The 21224-nt window shown below is 38.3% G+C and overlaps 1 protein-coding gene across 3 annotated transcripts; it reads right to left on the reverse strand.

Annotated features, from left to right (window-relative positions):
- Positions 1 to 5012: 5012 nt before the first annotated feature.
- Positions 5013 to 18462, reverse strand: LOC131798295 (tetratricopeptide repeat protein 28). Of its 3 annotated transcripts, XM_059115957.2 has the most exons (12): positions 18295 to 18462; positions 16714 to 16754; positions 14502 to 14570; positions 14001 to 14051; positions 13733 to 13798; positions 12731 to 12790; positions 12272 to 12433; positions 11752 to 11829; positions 10862 to 10929; positions 9992 to 10123; positions 6507 to 9693; positions 5013 to 5991 (listed from the first exon to the last, which is right to left on the reverse strand). In XM_059115957.2, the coding sequence occupies exons 4-11, from the start codon at positions 14047 to 14049 to the stop codon at positions 6544 to 6546; spliced, it is 3765 nt and encodes a 1254-aa protein (XP_058971940.2). In that variant the 5' UTR covers positions 14050 to 14051; positions 14502 to 14570; positions 16714 to 16754; positions 18295 to 18462; the 3' UTR covers positions 5013 to 5991; positions 6507 to 6543. The 3 variants fall into 3 exon arrangements, with proteins under 3 accessions (XP_058971940.2, XP_058971941.2, XP_058971939.2); XM_059115958.2 differs by lacking the exon at positions 16714 to 16754; XM_059115956.2 differs by lacking the exon at positions 18295 to 18462 and having other exon boundaries at positions 16714 to 16829.
- Between the last annotated feature and the right edge of the window lie 2762 nt (positions 18463 to 21224).

Raw genomic sequence — 21224 nt, forward strand, 5'->3', positions numbered from 1 at the left:
GTGTATATTTGTTTACACAGGGAGGCTTCAACAGAAAGAACAAGAAACAAAACAACGTACCAGTTCCAAGACATTTACCCACATTCTTGTCATTGCTGTTGCCTTTTTTCCAATCGTTTGAACTGAGTTATGGTGTGAAATAATCAGCTCTAATAATTTGCTCTTCAATGTGTATTCTTTTCCGCCTCAGCCCGGTGAATGCTGAGTGAAGGGACGAATCTTACTTCGGCTCATAATTTCCCTCAAGATCATTCTCATATGATTCTGATTTTTGCCCCATTTTTTGTTATTAAAGAATAAGTTCAGGGGGAGGCTTTCAAATTTTAGGAATATTTATACTACCCATTTATTTGTTGACTGTTGAAATTGAAACGGAAATTTCTCGAGTTTTCTCTCATTAACGGATTTGAACACTTCGCTTGGCCTCTTTCTTATGAACCACATTATGTAGTGCTCGAAACTCCGCTTAACGTTCAACCTGGAACATAGAATACAATGAACGATTGATTATGTAAAGCTGGGTTATCAACTTCCACAAACTTCTTCTTTCATGAGATGTCAATAACTAACCACTGCCTTCAAATGACTTATTTACTGCACCAGAGTATAAGAAATCAAAACAACGAACTACTTTAAAACAGGTCCAGGGTCGACAAATCCCAACTGTAGCACTTTTCCCGAGCGTTGAAAAATATTTGACGATTAATAAACACAATAACCTTCAATCGAAGCTCGCAATTTTCAAAAATTGTTCGCATCCCGCAACGAATAATGTCAGCGGATAAATATCCGTGCATATTATGGCGCCAATTGGAGGCTCTGGTTTATTTTTAACTCACCCATTACTAAGTTTCACGCGACTGCTTAGGCTACTTGGCAGTCGCGTGGGTATATACGCCATGGCTGAATGCCATATAGACGACAAAATGGCTGACAATATATATGCTTTAAGATTCATGTAAAACTTACAATATGTCCTAGTTAGCCATGTTCTACCACGTTAACCCACATCTACCTTAAGTTAGCCATGTTCTACCTCGTTCACACACATCTACCCTAAGTTAACCATGTTCTACCACGTTAACCCACATCTACCCTAAGTTAGCCATGTTCTACCACGTTAACCCACATCTACCCTAAGTTAGCCATGTTCTACCACGTTAACCCACATCTACCCTAAGTTAGCCATGTTCTACTATGTTAACCCACATCTACCCTAAGATAACCATGTTCTACCACGTTAACCCACATCTACCCTAAGTCAGCCAGGTTCTACCACGTTAACCCACATCTACCCTAAGTTGACCATGTTTTACCACCTTAACCCACATTTACCCTAAGTTAGCCATGTTCTACCACGTTAACCCACATCTACCCTAAGTTAGCCATGTTCTACCACGTTAACCCACATCTACCCTAAGTTAACCATGTTCTACCACGTTAACCCACATCTACCCTAAGTTAGCCATGTTCTACCACGTTAACCCACATCTACCCTAAGTTAACCATGTTCTACCACGTTAACCCACATCTACATTTTACATTTTCTTTTCACGTTTAGTAAATATATCAAGTATACCAAAAGTACCATTCGTCAGACAAGCGCCATCTTGAATGGCGCAATCTTTTCTGTGACCTCCAAAGTTTTGTTTCACACTCGCGGGAGATACGTATAAGTCTTCTCCACAGCCGTTGTTTACTGATGTCGTCAAGATTTGTTTACTTATAGTTTGTTTCAATATATTCGATTTTTTTCATAACGGTAAAGCGTTGTGTCGTCCAGTTTTGTACTGATTCAAACAAAACTGGGCATACAATGCAAAGATTTCCAAATGAAGCAAATTTGAAACAACAAAGGGTTAAATTTGTTCAAGTAAAAGGAGTCCATTTCGTCGAGCCGTTTGAACATTTTGTTGTTTGTAGCAGTCATTTTTCTCCCGATTGCGATGAGAAAAGCTACATGGTTGAAATGGGCCTTAAACTGCAAAAACAACTTCTTCCTAGTGCTGTACCGACGATTCAGGCCCTACCGGAAGCAAATGATTCTGAAGTAAAAAGGGGACCCATACAGTCGGCAGACGGCGAGGATTCGGAAGTGGCCGACCGCACTGACAAAAAACCGAGGAGAAGTGAAGTTCTTCAAAAGTTAGAGGTCATCAGAGTAAGTACTAAATTGATTGACATGGAAACCCTACGAGTATTAAATAACTAAAGCTTTATCGATTCTCTAAAAGCACCTTTTTTCTCATCAATTGAAAGATTGTGGGGAAGCCAGTTCGGGAGCCAGCGCTGAGCCCATAGAAGACATTAACCTGTCTGAACCTTTGCATGAATTCAAAACATATGTCAAAGAAAGAGAATTCGTTGATGTGGGTTTGTGATGTAATGAGCAATTTTTTTGGTTTGATATAAAGAATTTTATACATGATGCTATAATTGACTCTTATTTCTATATGGGAATCCATGCCAACCCCACTTGCCGCTTCCTTTGAGAAACCCTGCAAAGAAACAACAGTTGAAGAATTTATGTCACAGTTTTCACAGCAGTTGAATTACATTCAAAGATCAGAAGGACTATTTTTTTTTTATTCTGAATATAGCTCAAAAGATCCCGATTCCAGATTGCGAAACTATCTTTTAGTATTTTCAATGGAAGCAAACACAAACAGGATTCGATAATTATGCAGGCCATACAAAGAAATGTAGAAGTTATAACTTGCTTAAAGATGAAAATGCTTTGGAGATAAAGGAAAGCAATACATAAATATCTCCTAACAAACAGGCACAACCGCTAGTGCTGTAAGACATAAATAACCATATCTGCATTAACATGTACCTTTTCTCTCAAAGGCTAGGGGTTTAATACAGTGAAAAACGTTCCAAAATCCGCCGGAAAAGTGTTTCGGATTTTGTTTACCGCACAAGATTTTTTTTTGTGATTTCTTTCTTCTTTTTTTGCGTTTTACAAAACTTTACTCTACTTACAATACACTACAGGACTCAGTTACAATGCGTCACTTACAATAATTTACTGAGAACACACTACTAACAAAGCATAGTTTACAATAAACTTGATTACAGAAGATGACTTACTCTCGATTACTTACACTACCGACACAATACTCTACATTTTCATTATTTTACGACAAATTACACTACTTTTAATATGTTACGGTAAATTACTTACAGTATCTTACTAATAGTATATAGCGAAATTGTATGCTTTACAATAAAATTTGACTTCTTCTGCTACTCTGCATTGTTTGGATGACACCCATCACATAAACCGATATGTGGCAAAAGCTTATCCCATTTCTGAAAATGTTTTGCTAATTTATTCTGCTTTGCTGCTATCTTCATTTCTATCTGTTATATCTCCCCGATCTTGGCCTTATAAACTCGTATGGAGGGATTCTTAGAATTCAATTTACACTTGTATATATAAAATTTAGCTGTCAATATTAGATGATTTAGAATAATCAAGTCCTCTTCTGCATTGAAAACTCCAAAAAATATATCCATTATTGAAAATGTTTGAAAGTTAAATTGACATTCACCAAGCCAAGAACAGAAAGCTTCCCAGAAGGCCTTTGTAACATTGCAGTAGAAAAATATATGTTCGAAGGATTCAACCACTCTACAAAAAGTGCATAAAGGCGAATCCGACAATCCCCACTTAAACAATCTTTCGTTTGTAAATACTATATTATTTAATACTTTATATTGGAATTCTCTAATTTTAGTTTAAATTGTGACGGTAAAAGGCAAGGAGTATATTTTTCTTCCAGTCAAACGGAAACTGTGGAAATTTTTCATCGAACTTTTTTTGCGCAGTTGGAGGGATTTGCTTTTTGCTTTTAAACGCGTTATAAAGTGATTTGGACGTGATTTTTGCTAGCATTACATCAGAATTTTCTAATTTCAAATAAATTATGTCATCGGTATGAGAAGGGAGATGTTGAGCGCTTTGTCTAATAATACGCCTCCAGTCACGAGGAATGGCGTCCACGACGCTCATTAACCCAAAATGTGGTATCGGAGATAAATTTGCATGTAATACCTTCACACCCTTTAAGAAGATTCCAGTGTCAGAAATGAGATCACCGATCGTAACAATTCCTTTAGAAAGCAAGTGTTTTTCGAAAAGTGAGATCTTTTGGACAGTATTATTTTTATTTTTCCATATAACCTGGTGACCTACATCTTCATACGAAAGTATCGAAGGTTGCCTTAACATGGACCAAGCGTCCAGGCACTCCTTATAAAAGGTCGGAAGTTAGATAGGTAACTGACTGGTATCAAAATTAGACTTAAGAACAAATTCTCCCCCTACCTGAGAAAGGAAGTAATTCAATGTTATTTTCCAAGAGCTGTTATAATCTTTATTTGTAAATCTTTTTAATACCATCACCCTCTGTGCGAGGATCATCGACTGAATATCCAACATCTTAAGCTCTCCATCCTCGTATCAAATGGACAAAACGAACTGCAAGTTCGTTTTCTATGACACTGTTTTACATTGAATAAGGAAAACATGTATTACACTCCCTTTAACAATTTACGACATCTTCAATGACTCAAACGAGAAAAGAAGAAAATAAAACGCTGTTCCAAAATCGTAACGAACGTGACACAAAGGGAAGAGGAACTAAACGAGGGGAACTCAAATTGATTGAAAAGATTTGAGTTCCCCTCGAGAATCGAATCTCCTTCCTTCCAATTTCGCAGAGGGTGTTATTAACAATGATCAACCACAGCAGTATCCAACCACAAAATCAAAATGCTTGAGCTTCGAATCCGTCCATGTTCGGGGCTACAAGATGTTGCCGGGCTGAGTTCCATCATCAGGCCCGGTTGTTCAAAAGTAGGATAACGCTATCCACTGGATAAATCGCCATCCACTGGATAGCGCAGTACGTTTTCTAAACAGTTATCCGCTGGATAGTGATTTATCTGTTGAACAGCGTTATCCACTTTTTGAACAACTGGGCCCAGATCTATAACAAAGGACATTCTGTTACTCAGTTTTTATTTTCACGTGATAACAAAGTAAGTCAAAGGGATTACAATAACTTTCCGAGTCAATCACTGTACCTAACTCGCTAAAAAAACTGTCTCTACAGAGAGGGCTTGATGAAAGAAAAATCCAACTCAAGCAAATTTAAAAGACACAAGGATCTTGACATGATATCAAAACTCTTTTCTAAAAACCGAAAACTAAACACTATATTAAAGATAGTAAATATGAAAGCGATCTTCGCAGTAATGAAGTTAATATGAAGTATATAGACAAATATGATTGTCATAGATTCACAGTTATATAAAAACATACGGCAAACTTTAATGTTCAATTTGCATAGAAACTACCTCGATGCTGCAATTGACCAAGAACGGAAATCTCAACTTAAAATTGAATTAAATTTTACGATGCAACTGAATCATTCGTAAGATTCATATTGAAAACCATCACCAACACGACCTACTAGCGAAATAAACTGCTTCCCAATCTACAAATAAAGTAGATGGTCCTTTGAAATAAATTCTTTGTGAATAAATCTTCCAAGTTTAACTTTCTACTCATTCCAGAAACAAATGAAAAATTCGCCAAAATTTTTTAACTGAGGAAGTGCCCACTACTTCTTGAGTCTCTTAAAATACTTTTACTATTTCAATCGTGATCAGTAAAACGGAAATTAGTTTTTTAAAATTCAATTGTAAGCAAAATCTACCATAGTTCACCGACTATTCTGCAACACACTGTTGTCTTTCACACTATGCACTAAGAAATTAAAATTGAGTTAATTTAAAAACTAGTGTATTTTTACTGACAGACAGTATCGCTACATGCCGAGATAATCAGGACGTTTTAAAACTGAGACATTATGCCTTTAAAACCAAGCTAAATCGCCGAAAATACCAAGGAAATTCCTGTCGCCGGAGAAGTTGGTTTCAAATCGTTGCCAAAAACCATCAGCAAGGATCTCGTCTTTTCTACAAACAGGATAAAAAGGGTCAGAAAGGAAAATAGAAACTGTTCATTTTAACATAGGTTGAATACGTTCCTGAAGTAAGAAACCTGTTTAACACACCGATATATGTAGAAGTATCAGAAATTGAAGGAGTGATGAACTTAATAATCAACATTTACGATACGAGCTATGCGTAGCAACAGCGCGGAACGATATACATTGTACACACTCCGAGATTGATATTACGTCATCATGTTCATCATTACATATCCTTGGAAAAGTTTTGGTTAAAGTCTTCCATTAAACCAGAATATCATTTTGCTGCTCTTTGCATATCATACGTTGCGATTGCGTGGCTAAGAGCAAATCATCTTTGAAGACATAAAAGCCGTTGCAGTTAGCCGCTCGCGAATTTGATCATTTTCGGAGCACTAAAATTTGAATGGCAGAAACTTATACCTTGGCGTGATTGATTCTCTTCATGCAAATATGATGCGGGCTTGATTCAAAATATATTATCAATTAATATTTGCCTACCTCCATCTGACAATATCCCAAACTCCTATCTTCAAATTCATTCCAGAGTGACGTCATCCCCAATGAGTACAAAGGGTGCCCAGTACTTCACATCGCTGAACTCTTCAGACTCTTTCATGCTCTTCATAGCTTGGTTAAGAGCTTCACTTGCAAGCTTGCCAGTAACCAGTTCTTCATAGAAATGTTTCATAAACACGAGAGTAGCCTTGTCATCAATTGCCCACAGCGACACGAGAACAGAGCGAGCGCCGGCACCTAAAAACGCTCTTGCAATTCCAACAACTCCCTCAGCCTTAATCTCTCCACGACCACTGTGACAACAACTTAACACAACCAGCCTCGCTCGCATCCGAACATCCAGCACATCTTTCATTGTTAGAATAAAATCCTCCTCAACAAAGAGCAGTGATGAGCAGGTAATTCGTGGCGCCAAGGCAATTTCGCCTGTTTCCATTCGGCCATGTGCAGCAAAGTGCACCAAGGCAACAGAGGGAAGTCGCCTCAACACTTCATCTTTTCTTGCTTCTTCACCAATAAGAGGATCAGCGCCAAGGATTCTCCCGAGTATCTCAACTTCTTCTCTCGCACATGGCAGTGGATCGAACTTCCTCCCCTCGTAAAGAACCCCCTCTAAACATGGATCACCCACAAGTAAAGCACTTTTCTTATTGTGGAAGTCGTCTGGGTAATCGTTTATCAACTTCAAAGTAGTTAGGGATGGAGTCATTCGAACTCGGAAAGAGTCACACAAATAATTTGACTCGGGATCCATCAATGCAGCAAAAGGGACAGACCACAATGAACTCTCGGGAACAAAGATAATTTCATCGCCATTGATCAGATCACCAATCGGCTCAATGATAACGTCATACAACATCCTCAAGGCAGCTTTCGGTGAGCTTTCAGGAGAGAAATAACCACGACCTGACCTTTTCTTCGCTAATTCTTCAGCGCATGGCTCATCAAGAGAGCGATCTTCACATTCAATAACACCTCTTTTAAACGCTCTTGATGCTGTGTTCATTAAGCTTCCAATAAAGGTATTGACATCTTCGAACGAGCCATAATTACTTATCTCAGTACTTCTCAATTGAATATCTTGAAAGCTGTTAATAAACCAGTAGAATATCTTGCGTGCCTTATCATCTACAGCCATGAAAACTGTATGTGAAACAGCACAGCTTGCAAGGACCTCAAGATCACAATTCCCTGGAGTGTGAGGCCCAGGCTGTGTTCCTCCCGACCCATACCTGAAACAAATCAGATCATTAAGAGCCTGTGCACGTCCTTGTTCAGCAGATAAAAGCGCATCCAAAATTTGATCTAGTTTTAAGTGAAGACACCACAAACAAGTGTATGCGCTTCTTTGCATGTCGCGGTAGCTAATCTTCCAATCATCTCTGAACCGCAAATTGGCTCGGATAACGTCAAAAATTACGACGCAAGAACGATACAGGTTGACGGCTCTTTCCAGATTTCCTAACCTCCAATAAGCATTGCCGAGATTGTGGTAACTCTTTCCCTCTCCAGCCTTGTCTCCCACTTCTTTGGCAATTTTTAGATCACGTTCATGATACTGGATGGCTCTTTCGAAATCTCCTAGGCTATGATAAGCATTGCCGAGATTGCAGTAACTCTTTCCCTCTCCAGCCTTGTCTCCCACTTCTTTGGCAATTTTTAGATGACGTTCATGATACTGGATGGCTCTTTCGAAATCTCCTAGGCTATCATAAGCATTGCCGAGATTGCAGTAACTCTTTCCCTCTCCAGCCTTGTCTCCCACTTCTTTGGCAATTTTTAGATGACGTTCATGATACTGGATGGCTCTTTCGAAATCTCCTAGGCTATGATAAGCATTGCCGAGATTGCAGTAACTCTTTCCCTCTCCAGCCTTGTCTCCCACTTCTTTGGCAATTTTTAGATGACGTTCATGATACTGGATGGCTCTTTCGAAATCTCCTAGGCTATGATAAGCATTGCCGAGATTGCAGTAACTCCATCCCTCTCCAGCCTTGTCTCCCACTTCTTTGGCAATTTTTAGATCACGTTCATGATACTGGATGGCTCTTTCGAAATCTCCTAGGCGACGATAAGCATTGCCGAGATTGCAGTAACTCTTTCCCTCTCCGGCCTTGTCTCCCACTTCTTTGGCAATTTTTAGATGACGTTCATGATACTGGATGGCTCTTTCGAAATCTCCTAGGCTATGATAAGCATTGCCGAGATTGCAGTAACTCTTTCCCTCTCCAGCCTTGTCTCCCACTTCTTTGGCAATTTTTAGATCACGTTCATGATACTGGATGGCTCTTTCGAAATCTCCTAGGCTATCATAAGCATTGCCGAGATTGCAGTAACTCTTTCCCTCTCCAGCCTTGTCTCCCACTTCTTTGGCAATTTTTAGATCACGTTCATGATACTGGATGGCTCTTTCGAAATCTCCTAGCCTATGATAAGCATTGCCGAGATTGCAGTAACTCTTTCCCTCTCCAGCCTTGTCTCCCACTTCTTTGGCAATTTTTAGATCACGTTCATGATACTGGATGGCTCTTTCGAAATCTCCTAGGCTATGATAAGCATTGCCGAGATTGCAGTAACTCTTTCCCTCTCCAGCCTTGTCTCCCACTTCTTTGGCAATTTTTAGATGACGTTCATGATACTGGATGGCTCTTTCGAAATCTCCTAGGCTATGATAAGCATTGCCGAGATTGCAGTAACTCTTTCCCTCTCCAGCCTTGTCTCCCACTTCTTTGGCAATTTTTAGATGACGTTCATGATACTGGATGGCTCTTTCGAAATCTCCTAGGCTATGATAAGCATTGCCGAGATTACAGTAACTCTTTCCCTCTCCGGCCTTGTCTCCCACTTCTTTGGCAATTTTTAGATGACGTTCATGATACTGGATGGCTCTTTCGAAATCTCCTAGGCTATGATAAGCATTGCCGAGATTGCAGTAACTCTTTCCCTCTCCAGCCTTGTCTCCCACTTCTTTGGCAATTTTTAGATGACGTTCATGATACTGGATGGCTCTTTCGAAATCTCCAAGCCTATGATAAGCATTGCCGAGATTGCAGTAACTCCTCCCTTCTCCAGCTTTGTCCCCTACTTCAATAGAAAAATGCAAATTGTTTGCATAGTGGAGGATCTTTTGGACAGCCGTTTGAGGTAGCTGATCGTTGATTTGCATATCCTAAGGTTTAAAATTAGAAATATTGAAATGGTTTGACTACCTTTTATCCCCTTGGCTTATCTATCCTTAATTACGTTTCTCGATGGCTTATTATATGGGCCAGACTTGCTTATGGTGCTACTCAATTTATGCAACAAAGCCAGCTGGATATGGACTGAGAAGGTTACCCTTATAGTGCACTTAACTACTATATATATATATACGGAAAAATTGAGCTGGTCTGTCTTCCATGGAAGCGTCCCTTTCCGCGTTACCTCTTGGTTTTTGATTAATTTTAAAGTCGTAAACTTTCTCTTACCTCGATTTTCTCTTTGGTATCGTCACGGTTAGTGTTAATTTCCTGATTAATTCTCGTTTCATCTGTGCCATCAGTTGGTTGATTATCACACTCGGTCCACAAATCAAGTAACTTCTTATTGTTGTTGTTAATCTTAAAAGGCTCGAGTCAAAGAATTTGCCTTCTAAAGAGTTTTAGGTCAGTTCTATTTACACTACAATTTCAAACTCAACACAGTTCATGCCAGCATTCAATCCAGTGTAATGAAAATTGGTCACAATAGCTGAAAGTAATACAAATACAGTTATTACCACCTCTACTGCTTCTATTACCGGTAATGGTGAGGGTGGTAGAAGCAGAAGTACTACCAGTGCAAGAAGCACAGCCAGCATTATTGTGCAAAATTGTGCACTTAATTCTCATGATCTAGATTAGTTGTGTTAACGAATATATAAGCATACAAGTAAATGTGCACCTGACTCCGCACACTTGCGGTGACTGGAGCTGGCAATGACACTGCCAATGGCGCAGGCAGACGGTTTTAACTCCAGTGATAAGACATGAGAGAAAAGGAATTATAGAACTTTGTTTTTAGGCACGAGGTTTGAAAGGAATTTGGAGTTGTTTGGCACCTACTGAGCATTATGGTAAGAGCTGATATAGTTAAGGGCATCACTCAGGTGAACGTTTGAACCCAGTACTGTTTAAGATGATTTCTGGTATTGTTGGCCTTCTAATATACATGACAAGTCGCCCGGTTTCTTGAATTCGTATATTTATCAGAGTCAACAAGATATGGGAACCGCCTACTTTTCGCTATTTTACATGAGTAATTAAATGAAAGAAATCTCCAAAGCAGAATTGGCTTTTTCTACATTGGTCAAAGGATACTGCCAATCCTTTCTGACACCAGGTAATGGCTTCTTGATACAAGTGTTGTTGTACACATGCACTGGCCCCTTAAAGAAATTGAAAAAAATTGATATCAAGAAAGATCATTTTTCGCATTGCGGATAATAAAGGACCTCAACTTGTACTTCTATTTCAATCTTACAAATCTTAACTTTAGTGATGTCTCGCAATGTACACAGTAAATTACCAGACTCGAGACCGAGTGTGAGATGGAGACTGGTTAAGAAATTGAGAGGTATACATGGGTGCGCGTAGATATGGAATTTCTCTTCGAGTGATCAACACGATAGCTTACGAGTGAGAACAGGGGAAGAGGAGGATATCCGGTTGAACACTCGAAGAGAAGTTCCATTTCTTTAAGCAGCCATGTATTATTCTGTATATTATATAAAAATAATACTAATTTATGACAATAAAATGAAAAAAGGATCCTCGACCCTCGAAAAAAAAGTTGTAAAGTGCGTGGGCGATAAGGCTCATCGTAATTTTACACGTGTGCTGGTAAGACATTTCTCAGGCCTGGTAATCATTGTAAAACATCACAGTTTATATAATATACGTAATGATATAGCAGCTTTTTCATTAACTATCAAAACTTACAACTTAATCCAAAACCCTATAAGAGTAGGCGGATTACTTTTCAAAATGAGAAATTTGGAATTTTCATTGTGCTTTTGCAAGAAGATCTGTCAAATGCAAAGTCGAAATTAAGACAATAAATTAGGTTGTGAAATGATTTAAGGAGATCAGACAATGCGGAACCCCAGCACAAGCTTTTTTCCTGAATGATCAACTGGTCAGATGAGTCCAATCTTTCGGTCATCCTCGGAGACATTTTCTGCATGTCTCAGGAATTGCAGAGAACTTACCGATTTCTATTGCTTCAATGAAAGTTGGTGCCAATTGAGCAGACACTGTAGCGTCATCCAAAGCTTCTTCCCAATTTCCTGACAAAATAACTTGGTGTGAGTACGGAAGGACAAATTCTCAACTTTCAGAACTAGAGTCTACTTTAAACGTTTCAGTCTTCTCAGTGCTGGGTAAGTTGCCAAAGCAAAAAAGTCTTGCGAGAGCATCTGAATTTCGGTCTGTCTGATTTTCATATATCTGATTGGCTAATTTGAGGTTCACAATTTTTAGTGTCAGGTTTTATCCCATCTTTCAAATAGCCAGCGGACGAATAGAGAATCGGCCAGAACGAGTGATGTTGGTGACGGGGCCATGCATTGAGCCTGTCCCAGTCATGCCAGCGCTACCTTCCCATATTACCTTGAGGTTGCTGCAAGCACGGCGAAAGTTTTCATTCACGCACACCATTCGAACTGTAGATGATTGTAATCAATCTCTATCAAAATGAATACAAAACTGGAATGATTGATTAATTCTTACCCAGAAGGAGCTGAGCCGCTGCTCTGTTGCTATAGAGTATGGCGTTTAGTTTGACATCTTTGCAGTTCACTTGCAGTCCCTCCGAATAAAAGTGTACAGCATTGTTGGTTTCTCCTTTGCTGTACTCGTTGTCACCTTCTTTCAAGTACACCTCCGCCATCGCTAACAGAAAGAAGAAAACATGATGATATAGAATATAACTCAATAGGGATGCACAAAATAGCAGCCAGACATATACAGATGCGTAGAATATCCAGGAGAGCAGCAGTTTGAACCGGCTGTCAAACGTTAAAGTCATTTTGTTGACTTGCAAAATTTGTCTGCATTTTTCCTGTTCCATGATCACTAAGCGGTACAGGTCCCTTTGTGTGCCTCTCTTAAAAGGATTGCGTAACCCTAATTGACTCGATGACCATACCTTATTGAATAGGTTGTGTTTATTTTAATTGTTATTATTACCTTTTAAGGTTGCATCATCAAATTGCGATGTACCATCTGACGGTAAAACGGCCGGAACGTCTATGACGAGAGAAAAATAATCAGACAAGTATATAGGGGACAAGGATCTTTCTGATCTTTCTGTTGGCCTCGAAGCATTGTGGCGTGATAGTTCAGCCACTGAACAGTTTCAAACCTAAATTGTACCATACCAGCTCAAGTAAAGTAAAGAATCAAATACGTTGGAACATTTAGCAAACATAGACAAACACTGATAAGTTCATTCAAAACAACGTGAATCGAAGTATTTGGGAAAATAGTCGAACTCCATCTCCAGTGCTTGATATATGTTACCCATCGAAACTAAAATTAAGATGTAGAAGCGGCGAAATAAGGTTTTAAAAAAGTACGCCATGTAAAGAAGATTCCTGCCATACATAAGATATGATACATAAGATACACGCCACGGTACCGGCATGCCTTGTGATTAAACAATTAAACACTGATTAATGAGTTTAACGGAGAGATATATGTTGATCTTATCGACAAAATCAACAAAAACGTCAGGTGCTGGACTCCATCGAGGCGGGGGTGAGAGGAAGAACGATAGAGACCTTAAGATGGACAACGGAAAAGTAGATGAAGAGGAACTGATTTACCTGGAGAGAGGTTCTGAGGACAAAGCGAAGAAAAGATCGTACTGGTGGTCCTTTTTCATAAGGTTAGATACCCGAAGGCACGAAAAGGACAACAATTTTTCTGAGTTTTTTTTGTTTTATTTTTATGTTCCTTACGAGATCAGATTTATTATTCCATACAGTCTGAGAAATACGCTATCCTAAAGGTTGGGTTAGGTCAAGCAGTCGATAACTTCATACTCCCATATTTTTTTCTTAGTATAAGAGTTTTGGCGTGGAACTGAGTTTCCTTTCAATTCAAGAATTGGCATCTGAAACATGGAAATGAATCACACCATAAATTCATGTTGTGACTATGACCTGCATGTAAGACCACTTTACTCACCTGCCTGAATATCATCAGCTAAATTCACTTTTAAGTCACCAGATCTGACTTGACGTTCCTCTGCAGCTGGAAAACACAACATCACGTTCATGGTGAAACCATTACCCTTAAAAAACAAGACCTTTCACAAGTGGTTTTACTTTTATTTTTCATCATGCTTGAGCGAATCTGTAAAATAATGTGTTTTGCTTTTCACCCTGGAAATGATAATCATGTGACATTTTCCGTGACAGAAAGTTAGTTGTAATTAAGGTTTTTTTTTTCTTACCGTCTGTAGATTTCCCATCATCAACGCTGACCTTACCATCTTCCGCCATCACTGCAAAAGAACGAAATACTCTAAAACTTCATGATATCAATTTTGAGATCAATCTTACCGGCTTTGGTTGTATTAAACTGAAATCGAAAAGGAAGGACTTTCAACATTTATACCTGCTTAGATTTGCAGGCATGCCTCAGTCCACAACCAAGCCTCAGCCATGTATAATTCCTAACTAATTTAAGTATTAGCCCTTTTAGCCCAAAATTCAACATAACCATTTCTTCGTTCACCCGTCATTAGTTGATTTTTCGTAATAACTTTTCTGATAATGATATAAATGGGCGAAAACAATCAAGACAGTTGAGTATTCCACAATTATTTCTTGAAGAAAGTTCAAGGCTTCGACGGAAAATGAAATTCCCAGATAGTAGGAAATCGAGGGGTTCATTCGGAGAATTAGAGCTATTATAGCACCATTGGTAACATTGATTTTGAGCCACAACCAACCTGTGTTATTCAGAGTAAACAGAGCGACCTTGGCGCACAAGCGTTAGATACGTCACATGACCTGTCAACCTAAAGGAAAAAACACGCTATTTCAGCCCTTAACAGCAAAATCAATCAGCCACAATCAGACCAAAGGTTGACAAATATGATTGTAAGAGCACAAGATTCAATATTTTTGAAACAGCAAAACATTGTAAAGGGGTCAGCAACAGTTTAAAGAGCTGACGATATCAGTCACAGTGTTTGAAATGAGAACAGTTTGAGGAAAGTGCCTGTTTATAACCCAGGGAAGAGTTTTTTACGGTTCCCCTGGATAACGGCTACGCTATGCGTGCATGTGCGCCTATTGGTACCGAGAGTCTGTAAAGGTAACTTCGGTTACAGATTTAAGCTCTGAACTGGGAAAGGCAGATAACCTTTCAACCGGAAAAGGGAAAAGATCACAAGATTCGCTTTCTGACAAAGCCTTAATAGAACTTACCCCTTTATTCAAGGCTTAATGTAAATCAACAGCCAATTCACTTAATTTGACACCATCTCCCATAGCCCGGATATAATTATAGTGCAAAAGAATACATAATGCAAAAAACAGCTTACAAAACCTTGTGCCAACTTAACACATGTTACTGGAATCACTTAAAGGTAAATGCGTAGACAGCTGTATTTTAACAACGTTTAAAGATCATCTGAGTTCGAATGTAATAAACACCTCTGCTACTGTCGGAGACCTTGTGTTTCGTGCGTGACACATATCAGATAATAAGTGTAAACATTATATCAAGAGAGACAATTTTTAAGTTAAAGAGACTGTCATTTGTTATCAAGAGCTAGAAGCACCGCCTTTTGTGATTTTGGCACATTGAAAGGTTTGCATAATCGACGCAACCTTGAATAACCTTTTATATCAGTACTTAGCAACAACCAATCACAATGTAGAGAATGTAGTAAAGAGAGTGATTTCGTTACAAGTTATTCAGAGTAGCTCTTTACACACCCGTTGTAACTGAGTGAATAGGAGAGTGCAATTAAACAGTTGAGCTTAATCGAGTCTATGGATTGATTCTAGTTCGTTAGGATTCTATCTCTAGTAAACGGGGCAAAGTTTACGAAACTACAACCAGATTCTCGCCTTTTATTGAAAACTGTTCCTATAACAGCCTAACAGAAGGGAATATGATTTGTCCACGATGGAACTTCCCTTAAAAAGACCCAGTTTCAATCACTACTATAGTGGACCTTCTAAAACGCGCCGGAAGTTTTTTAAACATCTCAAGCGTAACAGGGAAATTTCCCCGAAAGTGGGGAAAAGGGGGTTCCCCTCCATTAGAAACTGAAACCGGAACTCATGACGTCACCCATTCCTTCACCGTAAACCTCGAACATTCAGATCTTTTTCTGAACATAAATGTAAAATGTAGAAGCAGTTTTTAGTTTTGTCCCATGGACTAGCTTGGAGTTATTTCTGCGATATTAGCAAGGAAAAATTTACAACTTGGTTTCGCTGACAGGCAATCATCGACAGTGTGTCATTACTGGCAGTTTTCCATCAGTTCTACCCAAATCAAGAATCTAATTGTCAGTTTTGGTGAACTGACAATTAGCATTTAGATCTGTTTATTCTTGTGTTAGATCCACGGTAATCCGTGAAATATCTGCAGACGATTTTTCCAACGATTTACGTAGGTAAAGGTGCAATGAACACGATGTTTGATGTGTTAGGACTGATGACAAGAGATGTAACTACATTTGAAAAGCAAAATGTATCCTGACCGTGATACAGTTATGAATGCGATCAATGTCCCCGACTCTTCAACGAATAATTAATATTCTATGTAAACATACTCTGGTAAAAAAAATTAAAGGCCACCCCAACATTGCAAGCTGACAGAATTCCGCTATTTTTAGGGGTCTTCATTGAAAAAAGGGTTTTGTCAAACGGGGTAATATTAATTTTAACTTGGCGGACATCTATAACTGCAACTACGTGTATGTCACTGAGTTTTAAGGAGGGTGAGTTCAACCACATTTACTAGTCCTACTACAGCCAAACTCTTACCGCGGAGTTCCTGAGTTCTTTTTTAGTAACCTACTGGAGGACTCTGGAAATATCTAACGGCAACTATAGACTTGCCCAAAGGTACCTACGTTTGTGTCGCCGAGCCATCAGGACGGCAAAATTATTTAATCACATATACAACAACCAAAATCTTACCTCCGTGTTTCCGACCTTCTTTTTTAAGTTTTCTTACCAGCCTTAACAAAGAGTCAAAGAGAAAAGCTGATATAATAAACCGAAAGCAACAGCTCCGTTTGCAAGACTATGCAAATATACAACTGGAACTCGCACAGACGCACGAGAGTTTTGACCTCTCAAGTGAGGGGGTTCCCCCTAGTTTTAGCGGAAATGCTTAGGTCACGTAACCCAATAATTATTACGAAAATATTCCGCCAAATTGGGTGTCCTAGTAAGTTTACTCCCATTTTGCGTCGAATGAAAACATTGTAAAAAATGGTTTAAGTTTTTCTGCATGGGTGGTTTAATTCATATTTCGTCCACGATTAGTATTTGGCAATGGTAGTTTCACATACAGGCACAAACAGGAAGGCGTCGGTTCATGATTGACAGTAACTGATTGATGCTGCCCTCGGGAGTTAAATTTCATCTCCCCTATTGAAAAGACTGAAAAAAGCTGTTTGTAATTCCCAAACAAATGGGCAAAGTTACTCGAAGCTAAATTGTACGATATAAAGTGGGAGACTATAGCGGTTTTACAGTTTAATAAAGGACGTTGAATGCCGGAAAGTGTTGGGTTCTCCTAATTTTCAAAATCGAGAACAGAGGTGGAATCCTTGACATGATGAATATGTCATGTTCCTAACAAAAGGTTTATTTTGGTCTCGTGTAACTTTGGCTGGTTGGTTTGGTGTTTTAGAGATTCATAACGATTGAAACGAGGTCAGCCATTTTGTTTTTGTGAGATAAACCTTGGACCGATTTTTCTAGTCTTTAAAAGCAACTTTTTTACCATTAAAAAATCGTCAAATCCTCACTTCTAGTCACCTACAAAACATGCACGAGTTACAAATAATTTTGGGAGTCACTAAATGAAAGCCAAATTAGAGAACAGACACAGCGGAAGTCATCAGCTACAAATAAATCATGAGGTTATAACTTCACCTGGAGTTAACTTCTCCAGACCGCGTGAGTTATTCCAAATATCTTCAGCTGACTGACGTTAGACACAGTAAACCGTAGAATATGGACAAACAATCAAACTAACCATTTATGAGGAGGAAATTTGGATGTGGTTTACAGCGTTACGACTGCTGACATGGAATATAACTACATTTAAATAAGAACTTCACTCTGTAAAGTGATAATCTATCGTCTGTACAACCATGGACATGTTAACTCAGTTTTCTTTGCAGTAAATTCATCGACCAGATTTATGCCCGTTTAAATTCAATGTGGCATTGTGGATCTGAGTAAACCTAACGAAGCCAATTTCATATCTCCGCCATCTGCGAATTTTGACAGGCTTTTCGCCGACAAATAAAATATTCTGAGTCAGGAGCTCCTGTCTGAGTAAAATTACACTGCTAAAGAAAGTTAAAAGCCGCGCTAATATTGTAAGCTGACAAAATTCATCTGCTTTTGAGTTCATTCAAAGAAGGTTTTGCCAAACAAGAAAATTTATGTACATTAGCGGACATCTGTAATTGTACCTACGTTTGTGTCGCTGAGTTATCGGGAGGGCGAGATTATTCTCATATACCACAACTAAAATCTCACCTTGGCGTTTCCGACTTCTATCTAGTTTTCTTCTCTAGCCTCTATCGGCAGCATGAATTTGGAAATATCCCACGGCAGCTATCGAAATATACCAGCCCAAACAGAGGGGCGTTTTAACCTTTTAAAAAAGGGAAATTTCCCAATATTTTTAGGGGGCTCCCCTACTTAGCTTTTAGAAACTGAAAGCGGAAATCTTCGTCACGAAAGCGTAACGCTATTTTATAAAATAATTCAAATAGTACGCGCGCTCTGATTGGCCATAAAACCATTTTACATGAGCGTATGTGTTCGCGTCGTGGTTTCCTACGCTTATCTCGTGTTCTCCCAACCTCCCGCGTGTTTACATCAGGCTATGTAAACTCGGAAACCATTCTACATTTCTTCAATTGAGCTCACTCCATTTTGCCCGCAAATGTATATTGTGAAAATATGTTTTAATTTTACTGTATGGTTTGCTTTATTGATATCAGGTATGCACGTAACTAAAAATAAATACAAATTGACTGATTGTTGGAGTTTCAAAAATGAAGTCGAACGCTTAAAATTGAAATCAGGACTAGAGCGGAAATCTTGACGTCAATTTTGTGCATTGTTGTAATAAGGGGGGGAGGTCAGGGGTAGAGGTCGGGAGAAATCCCGGATAAAATTTTGGGAGGGGGAGAAACGGAGGGGGGATCCGTCGTCGATAACAGAGTATAGTTACATTGAAATATGGTACACATTTGAGAAATTTAAGCTTCAAGCTCGCTGAATTTCTTCCCTTAAACTATACTCAAAATTTATGAATAGGAGAAAGGTGAGGTACATAATCTATTGATACAGACCTTAACTCCCTGAACACATCATAGCCTGGATAAGCATTTTGTCTTTCCAATTAAAAATTACATAGAGAGGGATTTCTATCATGCATAAAAATGGAGAGCAAATAATCTGATTGTTTAAGTTTATCTACTGTTCAATCAAAATACAAACAAGAAGGGCTCATGTTTGTGTCAGTTATTTTGTTTATCACAGAATAGATACTGTAGCAAGTAGCATAACTAGTCAGATTACAGCTGCATTTACGGTAGAATACTGATTCTGCTTACATCCTGTACCTATTTGGCTAATATGCAGTTGAAACTCTTTATTTATCTGTGAATGTCTATTTATGCTGGGTACTCTGTGGAGTCTTCTTACAGCTGGCTGTAACCTAGCAACAAGCATTTCTCCCATGTTTACAGCATTTCTTACTTCAAACTTTGGTTGGTCAGCAGCACTCATTACTCCTGAAGTCAGTACTGCTGCAATGTCTGTTTTAGCTTACTACCTTATTTGTGATTCTCCATCTAAAATAGGACTGGAGGAATTTACCCAAAGAACTACCATGAAATCAATAACTGAAAACAAAACAGTAGAGGACAAGAAGGACTACATTATTACAATGCTTCACAGTCCATTTTTGTGGGTTTTAAGTGCAGGATATCTACTGACTTTGTTTGTGAAGATTGGAGTTGGTGAATGGACACAACTTTTTCTAATACAGACAATTGGAAGAACATAATATGATAGTGAGTATAAACTGTTCTACATGTTTTGGATTGAATCACCAATTTTTTAAATAACTCTTTAACCTCTAAGAATGACAAATTTCTCCTTACAGTATCACCCATGAATCAAATGGAAAGGTCATAAGAATAATGGAAATGATCTCCAATTTGGGAAGCTCTTGATTGTCAACCAAATTCTCCTTGTCATTACCAGATGAAATGTAAAGAGAACAGTTAGAAGAATTTGAATTGTAACAATAAGGGTTATTAATGTGGTCAAAATTGTGAGAAATTCATGAAATTTTTTTGCAATAAATCAGTCATATTTATGATAGTGATGTGACATTTACATATTATTTTAAACTGAGTAAGAACTCAAAGAGATGAAAGAATGCCAAAAAAGGTATACTAAACAATATGTTTCTATATATTATGATATAAATTTATATTATAATTAGTATATCATACAATGTTCTTGCTTATTTTTGGTCACAACAGGTGAGATAAATTTTTCAACTAAGCAAACCTTTTTGCTGTTGTTGTTTAATTTTCTAGACTTCCAATTTCCAACTGATTTTAGCCTGTAATAACAGGTACATGTACAACAGGCAGTGAATTTCACTGTGTATCACCTGAAAAGGAGAACACTGTCCCATAACACTATTTGTTTTTACACTTTGATTTTTAATGTTTGTGTTTTCTTATCCCCAGGTAGTGTTGCTATGAGTTTTTTAGAGATACCCTTGCAAACTGAATTCCCAGTTTTCTGGGAATTCCTAGGAATTCTCAAAAATTCCCAAGTATACAAATTACCCTTGCAAACCGAATTCCCAGTTTTCTGGGAATTCCTAGAAGTTCTCAAAAATTCTCAACTATGCAAATTAACTCTGATTTAAAAAGCTTGGAATTACTGGGAATTTCTGGGAAAGGAAGACTCCAGTTTTGTGAGGACTTGGAATTCCTAAGAATTCCTAGGAATTCTCAGCTATACAAACTACCTATAATTTAAGAAGGGTGGAATTCTTGGGAATTTCTGGGAATTGAATTTGAGGCAATTTAAATACCCTGAGGTCCACATGAATTCTAAAAAATTCTCAATACCTTGAATGTGAAGGTTTTAAGAAAAGGAGTAATTTCAGAGGCTTAAAACTTTGGCTCGATAAAAGGTATGTGATACAAAACTTACCAAGAGATATACATACATGTATATGTTTATAACTTAAAGATCATGAAACTTATTATTATTGAAATTGCCAATTAATCCAATGTACTCATATCACAGATTTGCTTTCTAATCTCAAAGGACTCTTGGATTCCATGCTCATAAAATATTTTTATTGTGATGCAAATTAATGTTTCATGTTCACTGATGTGCCAAAATCATCAAACATTCATTAGCTG

This window comes from Pocillopora verrucosa, chromosome 4 (genome assembly GCF_036669915.1).
Source record: "Pocillopora verrucosa isolate sample1 chromosome 4, ASM3666991v2, whole genome shotgun sequence".
Taxonomy (NCBI): Eukaryota; Metazoa; Cnidaria; class Anthozoa; order Scleractinia; family Pocilloporidae; genus Pocillopora; species Pocillopora verrucosa.